The following is a 19,201-nucleotide window of genomic DNA, read 5'->3' on the forward strand; positions in this document are numbered from 1 at the left end:
CGAAATTATGATATATGTATACTTAATAAAATTTCGTTGTAGTATCCTTATAGATATACTCGTACATAGTAAAATCAAATACTCACATAGATGAAGAAGTTGGTAGGTAGGTAGTTAATTTCTTTGGAATCGTTAGAATATTTTGATTGTTAATGTTAAGTTTTAATATGAGAATAGTATGAAAATATATATTATGGTATTAAGCTGGTCCGTATTAGTGTCACCGTAGATAGATCGTAACCAGGGCATTATTAACTCTTAAAACTCCCCCTAGTCATTTTAACCAAGCCCTAACTATAAATAGTTCAACAATGCCGTGAACAGCCTGGCATTTCGACCGTGTAAACCTCACTTATCCTTACTAATAGCCGCGGAGTCGCACATAGACAATGAGGAATGTCTCTTCAGGCGGCATCTAGCCACGGCGTTTAGCATTCCGTCCGCGCGCACGCGCAATGATAACTATTCACACTTACCGAGATGTGCCGCCACGTTCGGATTATTTTGCTTTTTGGAATTTTTTATGTTGTACAAATAGAGCAACTTCTTGCTGTTTATGTAAAGGCGGTTTCACTTTTGCCGCGACGTCTTATTTGCCAGATGTAATGTTTTACGCTTAAAACAAACAAAAACGTTACCACGATAAGGATAGTTAACCGCAACGTAGACATTACATCATAATCGATCGCTTGTTAAAAATTACGGTATATTGACCCAACCAAGAAAACTTTATCAGAACATTCCTTGTCAAAATATTAAGTAATATCAATGTTGGAGTGCTGACCGAATTCGGAAGTTACATCAAAACCCAGTTATAGATACAGATAACAGAACCGATTTAAACCGATAACGCTTATCTTTTAAGTGCAAGTGTCTACATTACGTAAACCTTTTTATCAATTTAAACCCAATAAATTCTTATTATATCGCAACCATAAAATATTGTATGTACCTATTTACACAGTCAAAGTTGGCTACTCAATTCTATTTTGGATAAAGCTCTAAAAATAATCGGCGGGCGTTTAACTTTTACGATTAAGACACGAGGTAACAGTTACTTCTGGTTCTGTTATTAATGTTGCCAGTCGGTGGAAAACTCAAACGAGTGGAATCTCCGAAACGATTGCACAATTTATAGAACTTGTAGAGTTGTAATGGAAACGTTGCGACACTGACATGATGCATACACGTAGTGATAGTATACGGACCGGCACTATGACCTCTGTTGGAAATGTTGAATAATCATGTTTACGCTGCAATGAGCTTTTATTAAGTCGGATTTGAGAACCTGAACTGATAGAATCCAAGAAGCAACGGACACCATGAAACGCAAATTATAAAGCTGGCTAAATTACTTGTTTGTGTTGTATCTAATTTATCAAAATTGTTGCAGACTTTTCTTGGTCTAACTCTACATTTGCCTGCAAATGTACCTACTCGTACTATTAAAGATAATAAAGAATAATGACCTTTTTTTAAATTATCGTTCTGACAGAAAATAATATAAAGATGGGTTTTATTCTTACTAAACTCACAGAAGAATACATCAATTTAGTTTTTTACCTACCTTCGCATCTAAGTTTTTATGGCTATTATTGTACCTACCAGTTTTAATGGTGTTTCATAAGTTTTAATACTAAAAAACCAAAAATTACATCATATCCATTCACTTACGTCGTTTCAAGTTTAATATAATCCGTCAAATTATGATTGACAGACAGCTACAAAGGGACTCGTAAATGTTAATATACTGGCCTATCAAAATCATGTCTACAAAAAAAATACTTCCGCAACAGACTCTTTACAAATGGTATCGCTAAGTATAAGATATTGTGTAGGCATTTAGTGGCAATTTAAAATGTTCAGTGCGACATTTATCACACGTTTCAATATGCATATTGGTTTGCGTAAAGTGGCTCGATTTGTATATGCCCGAGCATTCGCTGTGCGTGGCAAAGGTGTGCTCATGAGTATCCAAGACAAATTGTGACCTTTACAGTTATTTTGAAACGAAACTTTGTATAATACATACATATATAATTTAACGGGTATTTACTACACTCAAACTAATGAAAATGTGTCATTTTGTATTCAAATTCCAAAAGACTCTCTTCTTCTTTACTATGGAATGTATACTGTATATTTTATATTGTTCAAAATAATGCTATAAACAAATATGTACATAGTACCAAAACTTATGTACTTACAAGAGTGCATTAGTTATCCATCTTAGTAGAGTAGTTATTACTGTATTTGTAGGTCAATGTGTTTTCGTATCTTCATACATTTTGGTCTACTAACGTGGAGACGGCCCTAACGAAACATCACCTTATCGTGTAGAGAAGAGTTAACAACAAGGCAAATACTGAGATAGCAAAGGCTCTGACTAAAACCCTTTAACACCTGCACCAAGAGACAAAAAGAAATCAATGCAAAATGTTTTACGTGACCAGGAGGCCTTTTCAGATAGTAGGCACCTATTTGCCTAATTTCTTGTTATCTACTTGTAATTTGCAGCTATCATACATTATCCATAACAAAACCTAACAGATTTAAAAATCTGAATGACGCTCCGTGACGTAGTACGTCGTAACAGCCTAGAAGATAGGCATGCTTAAAAAGTTAAAGCAAAATGTTAGTAAAGTTATGTTATTGTAACTGCTGTAGGCACTACGCATTTTGTACACCGCAGGAGAAGCATCCTTTAATATTGTAACTCGACGTTTCCTTGGTTTTTCTAAAAAACCAAGGAAACGTCGAGTTACAATATTAAAGGATGCTTCTCACTATGAACACGGGCTATGAAGTGCAAAGGAAACGTTGAGTTACAATATTAAAGGATGCTTCTCACTATGAACACGGGCTATGAAGTGCAAAGGAAACGTAGAGTTACAATATTAAAGGATGCTTCTCACTATGAACAGTTGAACACGGGCTATGAAGTGCAAAGGAAACGTTGAGTTACAATATTAAAGGATGCTTCTCACTATGAACACGGGCTATGAAGTGCAAAGGAAACGTTGAGTTACAATATTAAAGGATGCTTCTCACTATGAACAGTTGAACACGGGCTATGAAGTGCAAAGGAAACGTTGAGTTACAATATTAAAGGATGCTTCTCACTATGAACACGGGCTATGGAGTGCAAAGGCGACAGAGCATTAGCGGCGCACTATCAGATCGGTTTAGCGCTGCGAGGGGCAAATCGCGCCATCAAACCCGCCAACTCAGGGTTGTCAAACGCTTACGTCTAATAAATAACGAGTCAAAGTTTGTCAAGTTTTAGTTAAATCAATGGATGTTATGGTTCTACTATAGAAATCATTCAAGAAAAACGGATTCGGGACACTACACCAAAATTATAATTGCGGCGAAAACATTTTTTTTAATAAATAACAATAACTTTTATAACATTTTGCGATTTGGCTTAAGATAATAATTTGTAGAAGGTTTTCAGAAAAAAAAATACCATTGAGAAACAATTAGTCCACACTGTCAGTATCAACTCCGCCGCAAAAAAAAAATTCGTTGAGATAATCACCCTTTAAGCGTGAAGAGGAATTTAAAAAAAGTATTTATTTCATATTTTATGTGTTTTTACTTCGGAATGGTGTCATTATGATGTCAGAAATGAATTTGGCCTCCCCGATTTATACGAAAACGATACCAAACTTGGCATAGTAGCTTAAATGATATAGATATCAAGATCAAGTGGAGAGCCCCCCCCCCCCCCCCCCCCCCAAAATTTACATCAAAAATCTCGGTGGCTCCACTTCTTAAATCCATCCTTGGGTCCTAAGGACCAATCCTGCCAAAGGAAATCTCTTGTTCACGCAACGCCGTATTTTAGGCCCAGCACCATCCGCTATATTGGTTAATGAAGGTAATTCCGCTATTCTAAAAAACCAAGGAAACGTCGAGTTACAATATTAAAGGATGCTTCTCACTATGAACACGGGCTATGAAGTGCAAAGGAAACGTTGAGTTACAATATTAAAGGATGCTTCTCACTATGAACACGGGCTATGAAGTGCAAAGGAAACGTAGAGTTACAATATTAAAGGATGCTTCTCACTATGAACAGTTGAACACGGGCTATGAAGTGCAAAGGAAACGTTGAGTTACAATATTAAAGGATGCTTCTCACTATGAACACGGGCTATGAAGTGCAAAGGAAACGTTGAGTTACAATATTAAAGGATGCTTCTCACTATGAACACGGGCTATGAAGTGCAAAGGAAACGTTGAGTTACAATATTAAAGGATGCTTCTCACTATGAACAGTTGAACACGGGCTATGAAGTGCAAAGGAAACGTTGAGTTACAATATTAAAGGATGCTTCTCACTATGAACACGGGCTATGGAGTGCAAAGGCGACAGAGCATTAGCGGCGCACTATCAGATCGGTTTAGCGCTGCGAGGGGCAAATCGCGCCATCAAACCCGCCAACTCAGGGTTGTCAAACGCTTACGTCTATGTTTTTAACCAAAATGACGATATTTGGCTGGCATCGAATGATGGTCCCTTTGACAGTTCCTTCAAGTCTCTTTTGGTTGGTTGTTGGTTTTGGTTGGGCTTAATTAAAAAAGAAAAGAATTGAATAAATATGTTTTATCGCATTTTTATTGCGTAGATTTTATATTTCTAAATAATTTAATGAACTAAACTTCCAAAAAATGTCTCCAAATATGCGGCCAACTCATGCGGTAAACTCGCGTGGGTCAACTGCATGCGTGCCATGCGATATATAGCCTGCCGCTATACTAGAGGCAAGGCCCTAGATTTTAAGCTAGCATAAGACGCGAAGTTGAAGTTAGCATCGCAATGTAACTTTATTATTAAACACATGACAACCCTAAGCATAGCGTTTTATAACTTAGGTATCATTGAATGTGGAATCCTGTTGATAGAATCGGAATCACGAATGCTCTGTTCGTACATTGAGAACAAAGAGACGAACAAGAGTCTTACAACCTCTTAAAGCATTCTTGTGTATGGTATATCATTAAATCGAATATAAAAAAAAAAAACTTAGATATTGATGCTCAGTTTACTCAGCTACCTAGCAAAGACGACAATCGATGTATATTTATAGACAAACAACAATCTCAAAAATATATTGGAATGACAGCTCGACCCCCGATCAGCTTAAGTATTATACTAAAACGCACATACAGAATTGACTCGCAGAGTAGGAAGGTCAAAGGGTTGAAAATATTCCGCGTACTTTAGTAATTGGGTGTTGGGTGTCACCACCCCAGGGTGGGTTAGCCATGAATGGGTTAAACGTCGAGTACATTTGTGGTGTAAGCTAAAACAGCCGCGGTGTTCAGGGAGACAAAGCGCCATCGCACTCTTCCGGCCGATTAGCATTGAATGCGCGAGCGCGAGTCTTGCCGCGCTGGATCACGGCTGCGTACGATCACAACCCCGTACCGGACGTTTCTAGTCAGTTTTGACTACATAGTAAGTAGATCCGGCTTAAAAATTACCTGACGTATTGTAAACTATACACTGACGCATTCAATTTTAATGTAAATTTACATATTCCATAAAATACTATTATGGAATTAAACACATTCGTCGCATACAAAAAAGTTAGTCTACACAATATACTCGATACACTTAGGTACCTTTGTTTGCAGGATAGCGGAATTACCTTCATTAACCAATATAGCGGATGGTGCTGGGCCTAAAATACGGCGTTGCGTGAACAAGAGATTTCCTTTGGCAGGATTGGTCCTTAGGACCCAAGGATGGATTTAAGAAGTGGAGCCACCGAGATTTTTGATGTAAATTTTGGGGGGGGGGCTCTCAACTTGATCTTGATATCTATATCATTTAAGCTACTATGCCAAGTTTGGTATCGTTTTCGTATAAATCGGAGAGGCCGAATTCATTTCTGACATCATAATGACACCATTCCGAAGTAAAAACACATAAAGTATGAAATAAATACTTTTTTTTTAATTCCTCTTCACGTTTAAGGGGTCATCCATTAATTACGTCACACGTTTAGGGGGAGGGAGGGGGTCAAGAAAATGTGACATATTGTGACATGGGGGAGGGGGGAGGCACAAACTTTGTGACGTCACTTTAACTTCATCAGTAACCGAAATTTTTTTTTTAATTATTTTATTCGCTGTACATTTAAATAACAAGTTTTTAAAACGATAATCGTTTTTATTCTTTTAATTTTCTTTCCTAAGCAGTTTTGGGTTATAAAATTACTAATATTTATATCGTCAAAAATATTTTGATAAAATATTAATAATACTTAGGTACTTACTTAATTCGATTTGACGATTTCGTAGAAAAAATGTGACGTCACACTAGGGGGGAGGGGTTTGCCAAATGTGACCAAATGTGACAAGGGGGGGGAGGGGTCAAAAAACCTAGAAATTCGTGTGACGTAATTAATGGATGACCCCTAAAGGGTGATTATCTCAACGAATTTTTTTTTTGCGGCGGAGCTGATACTGACAGTGTGGACTAATTGTTTCTCAATGGTATTTTTTTTTTCTGAAAACCTTCTACAAATTATTAGTTGTTTTACAAATTACAAGCATTAATAGTTGTCCTGGTAAAATAGTAAATTTTGGTGGTAAATATTGAAAATGAATTTTATGGTCGAACGAAACACAACAAGGCTAACAAACGTGGAGTAGTAACCTGTTAATTCAGGTCTGCTTCGGCACTGAGCGATGATGCACGAGTCGTATGACGCTAGATCTGTCCAGCAAACGCGTAAGTATCTAATTTTGGTGTATTAAAATACTTTTTAATGCAATTTTGGTGGTGTATCTAACTAATGACCGAAAAGTAGTTGTTTTTGTGTGAACTGTATTTAAAGCATGTTTATAGTTTCTTTTTTAAAATATAAACTTGAAACTGAAGTGAGTGATACGGTTTACTTTTAAATATACTTTTATGCAATGGTTCTAATTTTGGTGCATCAATTTTGGTGGTTTTGGTGGTAATTTGAAAACCACCAAAATTGCTTAATGCCACCAAAATTGATACTTATGAGCCATAACTAAGTAATTTTGTATTTGCTGTCATATATTTATATTTTGTATTCACAGCATTAATGACTAAGTGCATTGATTACCAGTAAAAAATAAATACTTTACAATAAAACAAAATTTCACTTTTTGTAATTGCACTGACTTTAACCTACATTAATTGATCGTGTAATGTTTTCATCTACCCTCAACTGGCTTAAGGAGCCATTTGAGGGTAGATTTCGTTTACTGTTATTGAAATACCTAAAGATACAGACTATAATAGGGATGGTGGCCAGTAAATCTAATTTTTGTGGCAACCAAATTATTAAAATCATAATATCTCTAAAACTACTAAGGTTTACTCGGGTAATTCCGAATGTCGAAAACTGTCGGATAATTCCGAAAGAGACTTTTATTATGATGGAATTAAGGGTGATTTTCATCTGAATTTCGGAATTATCCGAGATTCGGTAATACCCGAATACACCTTATGTATAATGAAAGGCCATTACTACACAATATCGATTGTGACTAGTTACGTATTATCGATACATAATTTAGACATAAACTACAAAAATACAAAATCCCACCAAAATTGGGTAAATTTTAGACCTGTTGAAATTCACCCTAAACCGCTAAACCAATTTAGTTAAAATTTGGTACAGAGATAGTTCGAGTTTCAGGGAATGACATAGCCTACTTTAAATCTCAAAAATCATCCTTTAAGGGTGTGAAAAGGGAGGTGGAAATTTGTATGGGGATTCAATAACCGCTGAACCGATTTAGATAAAATTTGGTATAGAGATATTTTGAGTCCCGGGGAAGAACATAGGATAGTTTTTATTAAAAAAATCTCTTAAAAGTGAAAAGGAAGGTGTAAGATTGTATGGGGAATCAATAACGGCTGAACCGATTTAGATGAAATCTATGTCTACATCTTTGATTTACTTGAAAATGATACTAAACTTGACATAGAACCTAAACTTAAACAATTATTAACATCAGACGTCGCCGTCGCTTAAAACCACCCCACCCCCCACCTGCATCAAAAATCTGGGTGGCTCCACTTCTTAAATCCATCCTTGGGTCCTAAGGACCAATCCTGCCAAAGGAAATCTCTTGTTCATGCAACGCCGTGGTTGACCTTTTTATGCTCTGAGCACACTCAACTAATATACTTACCTAATAGTCAACTTAATAAGTAGGCACCTTCGAGCAACACCGGCTTCCGACACATCGGAAGGGAGGGGCCCAAGCGATATCTCACCGTACAAATCTTTCTGCCATTTTTCGCGGGGGGAAAGGTGCACACAGTCGCACTTCTCACACACTTACATACAAAATCCAATCTGTAATGACGACACAAATACATAGAAAATGACACACGTCAAAGACAAAATCTTGCAAACCTCGATCTCTTTTTGTGTACGGACGAGTGACAAGTGTCACAACACGCACACTAACACATTTTCGTTGAAGTATGTTATTGTATTCTGAGAGATGAGAAGTCGGATTTGTCACTCGACCGATCCGCAATTTGTACTGAGCGAGCAAAATCGATAAATCCAACAATTACATGAGACTAAAATATAATAATTATGTTTGAATATAATTAAACGTATGATATGTAAAAAAAAATATTACATGTGAAATGTAACACTTTCTTTTTGTAAATTTGATGTCCCCGACCTCTTTTTATAACAAAAAACCGAGCAAACAGGCATTTTTGTGCAGCAGTGTTCACGCGCGCGTCTGGACTCGGTCTAGTGAAAAATCCAAGTGCAACTAGTTTTATTACCCGCGCTAGATTAGATTGACGCGCTAATCTTGTACCTCGGCAGAGGGGAAATAGTGCGAATGCCGCCTCCCTTCCGTGTTGCTCGAAGGTAGGCACTGTTCTTAGTTGCAGTGTGTTTGAACAGGTAGGTACTTAGAAACACTTTACCATTGAGAAGGTAATAAATTTACAAAAAAAAAATAAATAAAGCGAAAAACATCAGTTTACTCATTTGTCTAATTGTCCGTCTGTCTACCTACGTCAATCATCATCTGCTACACGTGCTATGAAGTTGCTCAGCGATAAGTGAGACGTGCATACCGCTTGTTGTACCCATGTCGTTTCATTTATGTACCTACCTAATATTTCGACTTTATGGTACAGTCGAGTTCATATATATGTATACATTTTTCCATTTTATTGCAATGGATGAAAGTAAAAAAATGTATACATATTTATGAACTCCACTGTACAACAAAACAATAAACCTGATTAGGAAGTGTCTCAAGCCGGTCGAAAATTCATTTTCTTGGTGTTACTCCAGCGCAGCGGATCATTGTCGCGCGGCGCGATTAAACCGACGCTCAATCTAAATCAATCCAGCTCGGCCGACGCTCTCCGGCGCATTGTTCTCTTTCTCCCGTCGATTACACGTAATCACCACATTTGACACGTTCATTACACGCCACGAACATCTATCGAGCCGAGCTAAGGTCAAGAGCAAAGAATAATACGGCACTTGCTTTCGTAACACATGCACTTGCAAGTACGTGACATGTGATTGAACACTTTCAGAAACGCCAACGCCTACAAATGTTAAAAGGTATGCAAAAGTAACTTACCGGAAGTTGTAGATAGTCGCCGATGGTGTACTTTGCAGCGCCTCGTCTGATGTCTGCGAGGGCGGTGAAGTGTTCGTCGCGCCGCGCTTTCCTCCGCAACAGGGCGCGGGCGTGAGGATACGCCGACAGAAACTCGTTGTACGCATCCATCAGTTCTCCAGTGAAAAGCTGCTTCAGCAGGATCGCACTCTCAGTAGCATCGCCCTCCGCCGGCGGTGGCGGCAGCTCTCTGCACTTCAACGACTCGGGCATACTTTTCGAAGCAAAAGTACTTATGCCACTGGTGGACTCGCAAGACGTCATAGCGCCCGCGGAATCGCTCGACCCGCATTTCGAAAACGGAAATACGGAAGAGTCCCCGCTTTTTTCACTGCTCGCAGAGCTCTGCCGGATTGTGCTGGTTTTTTCGAAGAAGTCGGGAAATTGCGGTTCAGACTGACTCGCGGTCGAAGGCGAGGACTCTTCGGCAGCCGCGCTCGTATACTGAGCGTTCTTAATACAGTCATATAGATCCTCAATAGATTCGTAAGGAGTAATGCTTCCGCAAGATTCACCTTCTACGTCTCGTAATCTTTCATAGATCTCTTCATTTCGTCGTCTGCTTAAGGGTGTGAGGGCAGAATCTGATCGGCTTCTTTGCACACTTCTCACTTGGTCGTAACCAAAATCTGTAGGATTGAGAAAATCCCACCTCACGTTTGCCCAAACATTTTCACTAGCATCAGCGGAGATCCTATGATCAGCGCAGCATTGACCGCCGCTTCTGATGGTCACCGTGGTCACATTGTCACTGGTTTCTATAATAGAACTATCGGCCACGGATTCGTTGCAATCTATGGGAATATCAACGATAACTTTACGAAGACTACTATTAGCTGAGGAAACAAGAGACTCGTTATCATCAAATTTACGACTTTCAGTTGAATGTTCATGGAAATCTGAGGTCGTTATTTCCGAAGAAACGTCAATATCTCTTTGGGACAAAACTCCTTCTTGAAGCAATTCTTTTAGAATGCTCTTTTGTTCCGGTTCTTTCTCTGTCTTCTTTGATGACACTGAAATAGTGTCGTCCTGTTTTTTGCCTTCGTTGATAAGCAAGCCGGAGTCAATGTATTTCCTCATGCGCTCCGTGAGAGCTTCGCTGGCCTCCGATACGGACTCCAGGTAGTAGAACAACAAATGGTATTCCTCTTTCGTGATGACGGCAGCGCGTAACAGAGGCTTGCCATAAAGCTCCACCGCCGAGAATAAGGTCGCAGCTGAAATAAAAGAGAAAGTGGGTGTCACACATATTATGTAATGTAACCTTAGTTAAAGTCGAACGGAACACCTAATCGAATATGCATAGCAAATCTTTTAATCTACCAATACCAAGTCACTGAAAGATTCGTGGGCGTTGCAAAGGTCAGATCAAACGCCACGCCAAATATAATTGCCATGTAACTTATTCACCTTACATTGAACATCTCCGCTTAATCAATAGGTCGATAATAAATAACCCAGACCTTTTAAACTCCTTGAACTCCTCACGTATGGATCTGAGTTGATTGGGAAACGTTTTAATGCTAATCAAATAAACGGTTTACATAATAGCATTGTTAGTTAACACAATGATCAAACAACTTCACGTTTCTGATGGGTCAATTAGTTATTAATTATGGAGTTTAAAATTGATTTTCGTTGTGCTTTAGCAATTTTTTTATTCGTTTAAGATGTTAAAATTATGAGTAGGATAAAAATGGAATGTACCACACTTAATACCTTCGCGAATAACCGAATCGAATAAATAATGAATCCATAGGTAATTTTGTCACTCGAGAAGGGTTTTTTCGATTTCCACGCCTTTTTCGTGTTATTCATAGTAAACTATGATGAATTCACATTCTAAGTCCCTAACGTCCGTTCGCGGATTCCACACATTGTTCGAATACCAAGTGTGGGGCGGCCATAACAACTTGTTTGTAGCAGACAGCAAGTACAACGTAGCGGACAAAGCCGCGGGTTAAACCTAGTTTCTGATATCGATATGATGGTCACGGCGGCTGCAATAGGTTTGCATACAAGGCACTTCTGCGAAAGATTAACGGACAATAGCGTGCGTACGCGTCTCATTTATTGCCAAACCGCTTTCTACAAATAGACGCCGTCGGAATACTGAACACGCTTCGTTTGCAGCTTATTGACCAAGCTTTAGGTAGCATCAATTGAAGAAAGTTAAAAGTTCTCTCAGCCGAATTGTGTATGAGTACTAAAGCTTAGCTTCGCTGAAGAAATCTTATCGCGAATTATTCGAGCGTTAGTTCCTTTGGATCGAACATCCATTGTAAACACATTAATCATATTATGTAATTAGTTTTTGTGCTCGTTAATCGTGCTTAAATTTTGTTACTAATATTCTTACTTATGAGTTTTATGCAGTTATGTACACAGACTTACCATAAATCTTTTCCCAGGCGATAAACGTGTCCAGGTCCTTGCCATCCCACTGCGGCGGCTGATACTCCACCACAAGCACTTCCCCTTCCAGAGATGCTGCCGGTGCTCTTGCATCCACCGGCGCTTTGCATCCCCCTAGAAACAGCAAAGCTGCTGGAGGTGCTGGTGGCGCGGGTAAACTGGTTGGGGAAGGCAGAGGCCCACCAAGCGTGACCGCTACCGGGGCCGAGAGGGGCCCAGATGGTAAGCCTGCCACTACCGCACCTGCCTCTTGTAATGGCTCGCAGACAACTTCGGCGACTGTGACGTTGCCCCATACTATAGTCTGTGGACAATGAAAAATGATTTGTTAATTTTTAGTTTGTTCGGTGCTATCTATTTTGTAGGAACTAAGTTTTAAGAAAGCTTGTACGTACGAGTATACACTCGTACGTACAAGCTCTCTTATAGATAGAGTAGGTAATTAATAAAGAGAGAGAGAGAAAAGAATCTCTGAGGAGGTAAATAATAAAGAGAAACGTCGTCGTCAAAATCTTTTTTTATGGGAACATATAACAAGTTCATAAGTATGAGAATCTTATAGCTAAGTCATTACTATTGATTGTCCATAGTTCTCTCTCAAGCCCAAGAGTCAACATTAGGTAGGTACCTACTTAACTGAATAACGACACGAAATACTCACACTAGACTATTACTAAAATATTTCGTGTAGATTTTCCTACCGTGGGTTGTGTATAGTGAGTACGTACCGAATACCGTTTTAAGCTTCCTATTCTACACGTACATAAAAGTTAGTAACGATAAGTCTCGCAAGCTATACATTTGCTTTTAGAAGGAAATTAAACCAACAGGTAGCCCACAGATGCTTTGAAGGTACCTTGTTACCGTTAAAAATGTTAACATGGTTGTTGGCGGCTCACGCCCGCTAACTGGGTTATGATTAAGTTGCACAACTGACGACGGATTTACTATTAAGACGTTACATTATTGCCACTAAAACCTGTTTTATTATTTCATACGTCTGGAGCTTATAAATTGTTCAGGCATTCTTATTTATAATCGCTATAAGCGCTCGAAAATTCTAATAAGATATGTATAATTGTATATGCTGGAATCTTTAGATTCTTGAGAAATAGACATGCAATGGCGTCGGTTGGGAGAATATAACGAGACGGGCGAAACGCATTAATATAATAACATGTAAATGCAGGAGGCTCGGAGGCCTTGGCTGAGCGGGTTCATGGAGTTTTTTTACCGAGGGCCGTGACGTCAGTCCCGAGTTATGTGCACGCGCACCTCCCTCCCTCCCCGCCCTCCCCGCCGCGCCCAAAACGAGCCTCCTCCAGGATAATGCGTCTGATACATCTTCAACGAGGAAAAAAATTAAAACAAAATCCAGCGAACAAGGGGCAGTCGATTTAACACGCCCGACGCGGTTTGGTATGACAGAAAGATGGAAGTTGATTATATTTTATTTTCATCCATCCTTTAGCGTCGAGCGTGAATATTACCAGAAGTATCCTTCTGTAGGAATGTAATAAAACCAGGAACTATTGCAGAATTTATATGAGCTGAAATTTGACGTTGCTTGGTAGATATGTTCATGGAAAAAATGCGATACCTACCAAGATTTTGGCGAGTGATTGACTACAAGGTCTTCGGATATACGAATATTAAAAATCCCACTATCATGTTCAGCATCCTGTCTCAATATTTTTGTTTTTATGGCCATCGATACTGTTTAAAAAGTCAACGTTTATTTATTGCTTAACCAGTTTTTATGGACGAGACACAATATTGTTTTGAAATACGAACCTCCGCAAGTAAATAAAGTATACCTAGTTGTCAAGACGTCTCATGGTAAAATCCCTTTATAACAATTCCTTTTGCACGTGAGACACTCGCAGGGATAAGGTTTTGGGTAGGGTTTGCACGGCGGATCCGAAATGTATGGGAATATCCGCGGATCCGGATCCAGATCCAGATAATTTCATACATTTCGGATCCGGATTGCAAACCCTAGTTTTGGGACATCTGGTTGAAATATGTTACCTCTTTCAAAGCGTCACCGTGAGGGTAAGCCATAACAATGAGACAAGTTGATGACAAACGAACACACTTTTTTCCTGTCAGCAAGTGTTGTGCATTCATGTCATTGCACAACTTGATATACTTACCTAAGTAACTGTTAAAATTGTGGGTTGAGTGCTGTAAAACTTTTTTCCCGTTTGCTTAATTGCCAGGTGTAAGGGTGAATAAAAAAATATTTATGATACATACACTGGTCACACATTTATTTATCCATTTAATTATAAATACACACAGCATTCGTTTAATTTAATACAATGAATTAATTTAATACCTAGTTAACTTTTATCATAGAAAGTTGCATTTATAGCACTTTGTCTGGTATAAATATAAATATCAGAATATAACTAATAAGTATACCTTGATTTGGCACTCCTACATTGGCAGTAGGAAAAGGCGCGAAATACTTACAAATTTTCTATGGGAGGGAGGACAACCCTTCGCGCCTACTTTTTAAGGGTTCCGTACCCAAAGGGTAAAAACGGATACCCTATTATTAAGACTCCCTGTCCGTCTGTCTGTCACCAGGCTGTATCTATAAACCGTGACAGTTGAAATTTTCACAGATGATCTATTTCTGTAGCCGCTATAACAACAAATAGGTAGTACCTACTAAAAACAGGATAAAATAAATTTTACATACCTACAACAAACGTGATATTTATGCCATTTTTGCGTTATGGTACATAACCCTTCGTGCGCGACTCCGACTCGCACTTGGCCGGTTTTTTTATTTTGACTTTTCTACTGACAAACTGGGTGTACCAGAGCATAAGTAAATGTTGATTAAATTGAATACTTAATCAAATTTCACGAAGAACTGTTATTTAAACTTATTTATATTTATCGCTACTTGCTCCAAGCGCCATCTATCGCGTTGCTTTGTAATGATTGACTACAGAGCCACCTAGCGATAGTTGATATAACTGCAGAGCGCTATTACATAGCGAAGAAACGTTGACATCGAGTCTTGGAAGTTACTTGCTTTACCATTTGTTGCCGCTGTAAACAAAAAGATGGCGCTAAAAATAATACTTATGTTGTAGAGGATATTGGACGAGCGCTTCTCCATAAAAACGTAGTCCCCACTTTCCTCTGCGAATATTAAGATTATGGAAAATATATTTACACAATTTTATGTATTCGCCCCTTCGATTGACTTTTTTCCCTGTTCATGATTAAGAGTTAGGAGTGAAAAACAAATTCCATACAAAATTTGAATAGTTATTTACGGATACTAAACGCATCGCAATAGTTGCAACTGCAGTTTATCATGCGACAGACTACAAGCCGACAGGAAACCCTTGCTACTCAATGCCAAGACGTGTCAATGGATGCATTTATAAATGTGTTTGGCCATTTAGTATTTGCTAAGCAGAAAAAAACGATTAGAGTCGGACCAAAAAAAGCCTGCAGCGGATTTGATAGCCCACGCAGTGCAAGTGTCATTTAAACGTCATAATTACGTAGAACTTTGACGTTTAAAATAACACTTGCACTGCGTGGGCTATCAAATCCGCTGCATACTATTCTTGGTCTGACTCTACCTACTATTTCACGGTTGTTATCATTTTGACCTAACCAAACTTTTCTTATTAAGTACTTTATTCAAATTTTTTAAGCTCTGTATTTCTGGTGGTGGTTAAAGTTTAGCAATTGACTTATGAGACAAATCCAGTTTACATTGATTAATAATAAGATTTCTAATCACGACTCGACTACTTAACAGAAAAGCAGAATTGGCCATTCAATTTGAAAACCTGCAAGGCGACCGCTTCCTCATATGAGCAGGTAATAAATAAAAGCAGGCCTAATAGGTGTGTGGCGTAGAAAGTGCACTATCATAGTGGCCGGGACCAGTGGCTGATCTTACCGAATAGCGACTGCTGGCGAGTGCGAGTGTGCGTCTCACCTCACCAACCAGTGAACAAGACCTAAAATAACACATCATGAACAGGAGAGTTACTCGTTTTTTAATTTATGAATTCCTGGTTGTTGATTAAGTACTTACTCGTATATAACCCAGATTTTATTTATCTTTTGGTTACCTGGAATTAAATTATAATATTTATAAAAAAAATGTTGATATGGCTGTATTTCAGTTCTGGCACATTGGTTTAGCTGAGTGGAACGCTCGCTACGCTCATAGCGATGGTAATATTGGTAATGCTGGGAATGGGCCCGGCCTTCCGCGGGACACGATCACATCCGCATGTGCACGAGGCACGAGTCCTTGTGTGATCCAATATCGATACTTACCTACCTGATTTATCTGATTACGCTTTTTGCTGGCGAATGTCTTTTTTCTACTAAGTGCAAAGACCTTTTTCACGGCAATGGTATTTTATTTATGCGATCGATAACGATGCCGATGAAGTGCCTTTCAATACTAAGGTACCTATACGCTAAATTTTCTTCTTCTTCCTTGCGTTTATCCCGGCATTTTGCCACGGCTCATGGCCTGGGGTCAGCTTGACAACTAAACCAAAGATTTGACGTAGGCACTAGTTTTTACGATGCTATCTGCCATCTGACCGCCAACCCTAATGTCCGGTAGGTAAGTAAATATTTTCAGAATGAATTAATTACTTATCAGAATGTCATAAGTACCTGACAGAGCTTTTAAAGGGGCCCACTGATTAACAGTCCGCCGGACGGTATCGGCCTGTCAGTTGTTCGGAACTGTCAAAATTTTGTTCTAACTGACAGGCCGATACCGTCCGGCGGACTGTTAATCAGTGGTCCCCTTTACAGTTTTAGCGAGGCGTAGACTAGCAAGAACCTGCATGCAATTTACGTTACATTGCCGACTACTAAGGTAAACTTCATTCAATAGCTTAAGATACCGACGTACCCTATCAAGATCTCGAGTTGTGAAACTGCAGTGGCGACGCCAGTGCTACAAAATGAAACTACTAGTTCGCCATGTCTCATCACCCGTACAACAACTCTACGCTGCCCTTCTACATAAAAATATTCAAAAAGTTAGTAATTTTGCTCTTTTCGAGTAATTTTTTTGGTTGATACGTAAGATTTTCAATTCCGTACATGTTGAGATATGTAAATTAGAAGTTTTATGCTTAATTATATACTCTTTTACGGTTTCAAATAATGGACGACAGATGCCAGCCCGGCAGCCATTTTTTTACACGGCAAAATTAAAATCGTTAGTTATCAATGTGCCTTATTCGTACTGAACACTTTGTTTTATTTCGTACTTTAGAAGACATGATGCAATGCACATATTGTGAAACCTGGATTCACGAACTATGTGCTGAGGTTGACAAAAATACTCATAATTTTATTTGTGATGACTGCAAAGATTACTTATGTCAATTGCTGTGATTATAAGACCGATACTAATTATAAGATCTCATGGTTTGACATGGAGACAATACGTACGATAGGTACGTAGTACGATATACGAATATACGGGTACGTTTTAGGGACAATTAGGCTTAAATCGTACCTTTTCCACTTTTTTTTTAAACTTTTATTTCTCAGAAGTTGTAGAGGTTTAAGTTTAACTTGTTACTTTTGTTGGTTCGTTATTAAATAAAGATTCTTTAAACACCATTTGATATTTTTTTATTAGTTGTATTTCCAAGAAATTAGCATTTTCGCTTAAGGGGTACGAATTAGGCAAGTTTCCCCTAATGAAAATTGCACGAGTGTTCTTAATAGTCTAAACCTCGCTTTAAACGAACTTTATTTGAAATTGGCTGTTAAGTGCCCTATTAAATAATAGTACGAACGTATATATGGTACCGCTACGGTACGCTTCTTGTATTTAGTGAATTGTATGACGGCATGTAACTATATACCTACTTGACTGATAACAAATAGGGACCTATAGGCTATAACTTGAACTGAGCGTAAAATGTAATCTTATCAAATAACAACTAGTAAAAAAACTTCGAAACTTGCGCACAAATGAATGTCGCCAGCCGCCAACTGACACACTTTTTCTAGCGCGATGTTATAATTACATTTTTATCAATACGAGAACATATGGGTGCGTGGCCGCAGGTCGCGCCTAATATTTTCACCGCTGAGTGAGTTAATTTACTCAATAATCCATTATAAGCGTGACCTTCGTTTACGTGCTGTTGTTTAGGGTCTTCGTATAACACCTTATACTGGTCCATGAAAAAAGATGCGCCTGGCAGGTGTCGTGAATTACATCCCAGCCGGCGATACTCGTTAACCACTAATATTTGCATTTCTTTTCACTTTTTATTTGCTGTGACATACATATTATGGGGAAACGGAACAATGATTATTGTACGGTGTTAATGTTATGTTACTCTTACAGAAATTGTATTTTTGATAACTTTCGCTGTCAGTTGGATAAGTAAAATTTCCGACACTTGCTTCTTGATCAACTTGTTTTAATCGTTACATTGTGGCTTCTTTTTGTATATAAGTTTTGTTTGTACTGATAAAATTTGACGCAGAACACATTGACGACATGAAAAGGAGATTTTCCCATAATTATGCCTAAAGCAAGAGGTATAACTAGCCAAGTAATATACTGTCTTTCACAAGAACCAACATCATTTATATTTCCTAACGGATTGTATTTACTTTATAGAATAGAAGTCGTCTTAAGATAAGTCTTAATTCATTTCGATCATTATTTAAGCGTCTTCTATTTACATCGTGACACTTTGACACCAGCAAACGCTGCCGATACAGGTCCGGGTGAGACTTGTTATTGGCACCTACAGCATTGGCCCACATCTTTATACATACTTACATATATATTTAAGAATTTTGTAAACACTTATTTGTGTTCCAAATGCAAACTGTATTATGATTATGACGGTAAATAAAACTAGTGCAAATAAGTTTTTGGCAAAAATTTCAGTTTTGGTACAAGCTTTTATCGCTGACTGTACTTTTCATACGACAGACAACTAATACTCATCGAGACAATTCTAAAAACCCCTAACACAATTAGGTTGCGTTGTTTCATCACAGAGTTCCTATGGCCACCTCCTGTCTCCATCATCAGATCAGTTCGACAGTACCATATTATTGTATGGTC

General features: G+C 38.4%; 1 protein-coding gene across 1 annotated transcript in view; it reads right to left on the reverse strand.

Moving 5' to 3' along the window:
• Positions 1 to 19,201, reverse strand: part of LOC134797591 (uncharacterized) — a 178,251-nt gene that overhangs the window by 82,293 nt on the left and 76,757 nt on the right. The window contains exons 2-3 of the mRNA XM_063769880.1: positions 12,064 to 12,388; positions 9,628 to 10,886 (exon numbers count right to left, since the gene is read on the reverse strand). Of these exons, the coding sequence (XP_063625950.1) occupies positions 9,628 to 10,886; positions 12,064 to 12,388 (1,584 nt within the window). The remainder of the gene's footprint in view (positions 1 to 9,627; positions 10,887 to 12,063; positions 12,389 to 19,201) is intronic.

Source organism: Cydia splendana, chromosome 15, assembly GCF_910591565.1.
Source record: "Cydia splendana chromosome 15, ilCydSple1.2, whole genome shotgun sequence".
In the NCBI taxonomy this organism is placed as follows: domain Eukaryota; kingdom Metazoa; phylum Arthropoda; class Insecta; order Lepidoptera; family Tortricidae; genus Cydia; species Cydia splendana.